The sequence below is a fragment of the Neodiprion pinetum genome, chromosome 2 (assembly GCF_021155775.2).
Source record: "Neodiprion pinetum isolate iyNeoPine1 chromosome 2, iyNeoPine1.2, whole genome shotgun sequence".
In the NCBI taxonomy this organism is placed as follows: Eukaryota; Metazoa; Arthropoda; class Insecta; order Hymenoptera; family Diprionidae; genus Neodiprion; species Neodiprion pinetum.
The window spans coordinates 36459451-36466550 of record NC_060233.1 but is presented as its reverse complement, the minus strand read 5'-3'; the positions used below and the strand labels follow the sequence as shown (position 1 = coordinate 36466550).

Below are 7100 nucleotides of genomic sequence, written 5' to 3'. Positions count from 1 at the left end.
TCCTGCAGGTAGTGGACCTTGAGTGTAGAAACTACGGAGTGCTTGTCCCTGAAGTCGAGTTTCACCAGGTAGCAGACCTGGAGTATAGAAACTACGGAGCGCTTGTCCCTGAAGTCGAGTTTCACCAGGTAGCGGACCTGGAGCGCAGGAACCACGGAGCGCTTGTCCTGGAAGTCGAGTTTCACCAGGTAGCGGACCCGGAGTGCAGGAACCACGGGGATACAGAACCTGGTACTCGAAATCTGCGGAGCGGGATTCTCATACATCCTCTCTACTGCGTGGTTGTTTCCAGAATGACGAATTCGGCTAACTGATTTTCGTCATCGACGATTACTATAGATCGATGACGTCAAGAAAAAAAAAATTTTGAGTGACGTCACTTTCTGAACATTCGAACATCCGTCATCCACACTTTGGTTTCGAACTTTAATACTATGTATGATTTTAGGAGGCATAATAATTAAAACTCAAGCCCAAGGCATCATATACAATATGGAATTATTTAAATGGTATTAATAAGCATTAAGAGTCTTGATACATTTTACATTATATCTTTAAGTTTTATATGAATATATGTATTAGGATCTTCCCTTCAAATAAATAAATTCAATTGTACATACGTTTGCAAAGGAATTGTAAGCACCTCAGATTCCATTGACTAGGAACAATGTTTCTTACCTCACGCATCTGAGAATTTAATACATCAAATCCATAACATGAGAACACGTCACTATATTAATGTATTATTTTGATCTAATTTTTTTTCAGCTTCATAAGCTGTGAGTAGTGAGCTCAATACATCAGGCATATTTTTGTAATTATTCTTAATGAATTGTTCTGGTTCCGAGTATCTATCGCGCCAAATTTTGTAATATTGCTGGCTGGATATTTGATTTATATTAGTGATGTTGAATTCTTCCTCAAGTATAATCTTCCACATCTAAAAAAACATATTTAAAGCACTCAGTTAGTAAAAATAATTGTCATAAATAATATTTGATATTAGCTAACATTTGTACTGTGTAGTTGAACAAAACTAAGTAGAAACAGAATTTTTACACTGTTGTATTTTTGAATAATACTGATGGAAAAAAAAATTAATATCTCACCTCTTGGTCCGGAATATCCGTAGCCGCTGGTTGATTACTGTAAGTACCATTCCCTTTGTAAACATTAAGGCGGTAAAGCATATAATATGTGTTGTACATTTCATCCGGCACTCCTGCACTGAACGTTATCGATCTAGGCGAGCAGCAATCAGGCCCTATAGGATATAGGGAATGGGTCCAATAGCTACCAGATTTGGCTACACCCCATAAAAGACTTTGTAGCGAATAGCCATGGAAGATCCCACTCAAATCTTCATTTCTAGTATCCAATGGATAAATACCCATAGAACCCAAGTGTTTTCCTGCATATAAAGAAATTCAAATAATTAATTTTACTGCGGACTGTAGGCTAAAACATAAGTTCTAAATCTATCTACAATATTGAAATCAGACATGGGGATATTAAACTTTACTGAGCGTACTGTATGATTAAATATAATCTGTTCCTCCTACTAACCAAGATCATAATCTTCTTTCTTCCAATATTTACCACCAGTGGCACACTTTTCTGTGGTATTGAAGTTGGATACAATTTTCAGAAACGAGCCCTTGCTAAGGACATAGCCTGCCTGTGCTACATTGTACGCTTGTTGCCATAGAGTGATGGGGTGACCCAAATAGTAGCCTTTGTCAAAATCCATCGGAGCTACAAAGTACCTTAAATTTTCTGGTATAACCATTGTGTCATCTTTCACAAAAATCAACCATTCTATTTTGTCTTTGGCTTGGGTGTCTAAGGATATTTTATAATTTGATACATCCTGCCAGATATATCTTATTGATTCACAGAGAAGTTGCCAAGAAGATGTAAGTTTTATGTCGAATTTGATTATAGGAATTCGTTTATCCTTTTCAGCTCCGAAGTAATATATCCTGTTGCAATGTGGTGCCCAAGTATTTTTTATGGCATTGGCAAGCTTGATCTTTTCGACGAATACTACACATGTAATATGAATTTTTGATTTCAGCCAATCTGACTCTAAGATTGGACTATTTGTTGCTGCTGTATGGTATTTTTTGGCATACATCAATTCATCCATGTCAGCTTTAGAGATTTTTACATTTTGAAGGCGTAGCCACTTTCGGTAGCTCTCTCCCTCTACCTCGCTCTCCTTTTCCTCTAGATTTCTGTACAATCTTGATGGTCTCACATTGCAAACAGGTTTGGTACTAATTAAATCTTCAGCTAACATTAAGATCAGTGCAAGAATCCCACCAATTGTAAAGCCGATGAAGAATACGGCTTTAGTTTTTACCAGCAGAAAAACCATTTTGCCGGATACGTGGCTTTATCTGATTGACCTACTTGCGAAACCTCCAGACGACATCCGGTCAGCGAGTTAATGAATGTCGACGATGTACAATGTTCAAGGTTTCTCTCTGAAAACAGAAGAAATAACAGTACTAGGAAGCATGAGTAAAAAAATCCATCAATTATTTAGATTATATATAAAACTCTAGACTAATACTAATATTTTTATATAGCTTCCCGTTATATTTCGATTTTTCAATTCCCTGAATCATTGTTTTTACGTAGCTTATCCTTGCCTGGTATTCAATGAAGGATATTTAAATCATGCAAGAATGCTTCTATTATGACGATATAGCATCTGCGCAACAACACCTGTTGAAGGAAATGATCTTGACTAACCTTAAGGTAACGACGATAAGAAGACGAGAATAAATACAATTAGATTATCCTATTAAAATTGTAAATACAACAATAAGCGTTGAATATCTTCCAATGATACCATTGTCACGGATCAAACTAAAAGTAATCGCCATAAAATTGCTTCACCACACAAATTCGAAGATCTATGTGTAGACGGATCAATCTCAATGGAGGTCCTTAACCCCACTACCGATGAAGTCGCGGTAGCCACCGGTAGCTCTTAAATCTTCTTGCAAATCTATTCTTCCCCGAGCTCGAAATTCTTACTGCGCGCACTTTTACTATTCGAAAATACCTGCACGGTGCAAACCGAGTTTATTAAATTCGAGAACAATCACCCAACTCACCTGGTTTGCGTAATTCTTTAATTTCTCGACGTGATGAAAATATTTCTGACAATGAATTTTTGCATTCTTTTTTTTACGAACTCACTTTATCAAATCGCACCTCAATATCAACAAAGTATCTCACAGAGTATCATTGCCTCGTATTACTTCTGTAGTATTTACCATGTAAATTGGTGTACATTTAAATGATAACTTTGCACATCTAAATAATTATTTACATTTCAGAGTTGATTTTTATTCATATTATATGTAAACTTGCACCACATAGTGCGATATTACATGATTAAAAAATAGTATGCCAACAAGCATTGCCACAGTACACAAGCAAACGTGTGCATTATATCAATTATTAATATAAACGTTAGACTGGGCCAATTCTTCATTTTTTTTGGCCCAGTCTAATAAACATTTTTCAAATATATTGAATATGTATCAGTTACAACAGTCATTGTGATGATATAGAATTAGAAGAAAAACATAATCGTACAGCACATTAAAATTTCCCTACCATTTTATTTGGCTACGTTACGTACTTAAAGTCGATCATGTATGCTATTGAATTTTTTTGCATTTGTAAAACTTCACTGATATCATTACATCCATATACTTATAACACATGATAAATTTATATTGATGAATAGAAAATTTTCATAATAAATTACTGGAATCTTTTTCTGTATTAACGTTATGCATTTGAATATCTGCCGAAAACTTAATCGATATATTGAACAGCAAAAAAATACATTTTTTACGTGCCTAAAAACTTGGATAGATTTAAAAACTAACTTTGCCACGAATTTTAAAAAATCCTAGAGCATTTCTATTATGCAACAGGGCTCCTAGACCTAAATAATTTTCTAGTACGATTGAATTAGAAACGACATGACAATTTTCTCCTATTAAACTGACTAGCGCCGCATGCAATCCCTCCACGTCAAACTTCATTTTTTCCAGATCTGTACCTGTAAAAAGAAATGCATGATTATATCATATAACTAAAAAAAATTCATTAACGCAATTTAATATCATGCTTACTTACCCTTATGCCAGAATAACGGATGGCTGGCAAATGTAAGCCACGGAATATTTTTAACGAATGGGTTCCATTTCTTTTCTAAAGGTAAAGGCTTTCCTTTGTTCCACATAAGTTGTAACCCAACCATATTTCGTCCTCTGTGAAGAGTATTTCAGCTTAGAGCTTTCACAATTTTTTTCTATAGGGCATTATTATATCAATGCAAATAGTATGAAATAAAATAAACTAAAAATCAACTGATGTCTACTGGGTGCGAGACTCTACCTAGATACGTGATGTTGCAATCTGAAATATCATTTTGAAAAGCTACGATAATAACAACATACGCACACTACTAGATACAATTTAAAACGAATCATTAGTAAACATAAATGAAACATGCAATATTATATTTAATAGATGACTAATGTTATTCTTGGATATGAAGGTCAGAACTCAAAACACTTTCTTTTTTTTTTTTTATTTAAAAAAAATTTTAAAAAGTGTTTTGAGTTCTGACCTTCATATCCAAGAATAACATTAGTCAACAAGTCACCAAGGTCAAGACAAAATTGTCTTCATTATATTTAATACATTATCATTGAGATAGTATCTGTCATGCTACGTAATAAATTATTTAGAAAACGTGTGTCTGAAAGCTAGGATTGTGCATTCAGGAAATTGAACAAAGGATCAAAGTTACTTAGCCGTTAGAAAAATTCTATAACTGCACAAATTATAGAGAAAAAATATAAAAAATATCGAGATAGATGAGTTAAGAAAAGTGAAAGCAATGCGTAAGGGAGTACTCTAACTACGGAAAAATTTATGTAACATCCGACCCATGGATGTACCTAGACTCAAATTCCCCAAAACTGGAGCGTGCAGTGAAGGATGACCACTGTTGGCGAACAGCGTTATGAAAGATAGACGATACACCCTCTGCTAAGCCATTTAATCGCCTAGAAATAATTAAAAGGACTGCTAGATGCAATGTGTAAATCAATCTGCATGAGATTAATAAAAAACGAGATTCACCAATAATATATGTACGAAAGAATGTTTCCCAGACATGTGAATGTTGTTAAAAGCAATTTAACATTCTTCGTAAAATAGAGTACAAATAAAATTACATTACACTTTCCTCTTACTTTCTGTAAATGTTACTTGCAAATGATTAAGTTATAAAATTCTATGTGACCATAATGAGTATGATATAGAAGCCCTTACGGTACAAGTGATGTTGGTGGGTAAACAAGTTCTCCATTTACAACTGTATCGATCTCTGACAAAGGTACTCTACTAAATTCCAATGCCTTGAGTGATATGAAGTCATATTTAACTGAGAAGAGTGCATTTTGTGTCAATAAGACAAGCCTTTCTTTTTCTGTATCCCAGAGACTGATCCTAGATAAAATAGTATAAATCACATTTCATTACTGTCACGTAAATTTTCTAATAGTGACACTCAATGAGTAATTCCATTTCTATTTAAACTTGCTCGTAGTTCAAAAATATATTTTAATTTTGGAAAAACGTTTAAAATTGCAATGTAAATACTACAAACTGTGTCAAAAGCCAGCAGCCAATGATTTCTCCATCTACATCTTTGGTCAAAGTATCAGTACAATCTTTAATAGCTCTTTCCACAACATCATTCCTATCTGAGAAAAAAGTGTGGGCATCAAGACGTTTAAATGGTAGAGTGGTGACATTTTTTGGTGTCTGCGCTACTCCGGGCACATTATTGGCACTTGTAATTTCTGGAACTGAAAGCAACGGTGAAGAACAGATGTAAATCAATGCTGTAAAATTTGTTGGCAAGCACTAAAACTGTCAATTTAATGCGTAAATCGACTTATTCAAGAGTTACAATGTAGATTCCTCTTCAATGTCAACATTTGTGTTCCATTGCATATTATAAAAGAATATACACAATTGAAGGATACTTTGGTTCACAATCTATTTCACATTGAGATTGTAAATTTACACAGAAATTAAGGTAAATACTTTGAACTCACAGACAAATTGATTTCTTTCTCTCAAAGAATGCAATTTATTTGTGTAATGAAAGTGCAGTATAAAAAATTAGCAAGCTCTGAATAAATTATCTTGTAGTAAATATATGTATAATTGTTCATCTGTCCATCAAAGTATTAACGACGTAAGACTGATTAATCAGTAAGTACTTTAATACCAGTATTTCTGGAGGAAGTCTCTCCTTGACTTTGGTGAGAAGCTTCATTTTCTTTGGCAATTTCTAAAGTCGCACGACCAAAATCTACTGATGGGCCTTCATCTAGCGAGCTGTCATCCATTTTGAGGTTAGGTTCGTACAAATTGAGAAAAATTAAGCTTATAGGGGCAAGAGACCAAACCTGATGATGTGTATATTATAAACAGTTCTAGAGAAATATCTTTTACTATTATGGACTGTAACTTGTAATAATCATCTTCCGAATGATCCCAACTCACGATACGATTACGATAATCCCGCACATCAATTGAAAATACGGAAAACACCTTCTTGTGATATGATCTGATATCGCCAGATGTCAGGTTTACTGTTCACCATGAGAATTATAATCTCTAAAAATTTATTTGACTGAATGAGAATTAACTGCCGAAAACTGTGCAAGTACAATCAGGTACGAGATTTGCTGGTCAATGAATTTGATAAGCTCGTTGGCGAGTAATATAAAGCTGTAAAAAAAGTTTCATGAATGTAATTCGTAAATGAATGAAATAATACATATCTACTATCTGATTACGCCTCGATAATATCGAAACCACGGTTGAAACTAGTTTACTTTAAGTAAACTGTATAATAGTGAAAAATTTAGTGCCATTGATAGGCTTATATTGTAAATAAGACGGAATAAAAAAATATGAATTTTACTTGCAGCCATGATCTTGATAAAGTACGACCTATTTTTCTCTATGCTTTTAATGTACTC

At 34.0% G+C, this 7100-nt stretch overlaps 2 protein-coding genes across 5 annotated transcripts; both read right to left on the bottom strand.

Annotated features, from left to right (window-relative positions):
* Positions 1-486: 486 nt before the first annotated feature.
* On the bottom strand, positions 487-2977 carry LOC124212538 (C1GALT1-specific chaperone 1). 2 transcript variants are annotated; one of them, XM_046612678.2, is made up of 4 exons: positions 2761-2977; positions 1567-2489; positions 1110-1411; positions 487-940 (listed from the first exon to the last, which is right to left on the bottom strand). In XM_046612678.2, the coding sequence occupies exons 2-4, from the start codon at positions 2378-2380 to the stop codon at positions 731-733; spliced, it is 1326 nt and encodes a 441-aa protein (XP_046468634.1). In that variant the 5' UTR covers positions 2381-2489; positions 2761-2977; the 3' UTR covers positions 487-730. The 2 variants fall into 2 exon arrangements, with proteins under 2 accessions (XP_046468634.1, XP_068989735.1); XM_069133634.1 differs by lacking the exon at positions 2761-2977 and adding an exon at positions 2658-2738.
* Positions 2978-3335: 358 nt separating this feature from the next.
* On the bottom strand, positions 3336-6708 carry LOC124212539 (tumor protein p63-regulated gene 1-like protein). 3 transcript variants are annotated; one of them, XM_046612680.2, is made up of 7 exons: positions 6619-6659; positions 6341-6450; positions 5711-5912; positions 5374-5550; positions 4998-5105; positions 4168-4301; positions 3336-4090 (listed from the first exon to the last, which is right to left on the bottom strand). In XM_046612680.2, exons 1-7 carry the CDS (start codon positions 6642-6644, stop codon positions 3903-3905), a joined length of 945 nt encoding a protein of 314 aa, XP_046468636.1. In that variant the 5' UTR covers positions 6645-6659; the 3' UTR covers positions 3336-3902. The 3 variants fall into 3 exon arrangements, with proteins under 3 accessions (XP_046468636.1, XP_046468637.1, XP_046468638.1); XM_046612681.2 differs by having other exon boundaries at positions 6341-6708; XM_046612682.2 differs by lacking the exon at positions 4998-5105 and having other exon boundaries at positions 3337-4090.
* Between the last annotated feature and the right edge of the window lie 392 nt (positions 6709-7100).

Excerpts from the sequence above, each read along its gene's own strand:
- LOC124212538 (XM_046612678.2), bottom strand. The coding sequence starts at position 2,380 with ATGGTTTTTCTGCTGGTAAAAACTAAAGCCGTATTCTTCATCGGCTTT. Across the intron at positions 1,412-1,566 it reads GAAAGAAGATTATGATCTTG|GAAAACACTTGGGTTCTATG; the intron begins GTTAGTAGGAGG and ends CTTTATATGCAG. Across the intron at positions 941-1,109 it reads CGGATATTCCGGACCAAGAG|ATGTGGAAGATTATACTTGA; the intron begins GTGAGATATTAA and ends ATGTTTTTTTAG.
- LOC124212539 (XM_046612680.2), bottom strand. The coding sequence starts at position 6,644 with ATGTGCGGGATTATCGTAATCGTATC. Across the intron at positions 6,451-6,618 it reads GGGATTATCGTAATCGTATC|CTCGCTAGATGAAGGCCCAT; the intron begins GTGAGTTGGGAT and ends AATGGATGACAG. Across the intron at positions 5,106-5,373 it reads CCACCAACATCACTTGTACC|GCGATTAAATGGCTTAGCAG; the intron begins GTAAGGGCTTCT and ends AATTATTTCTAG.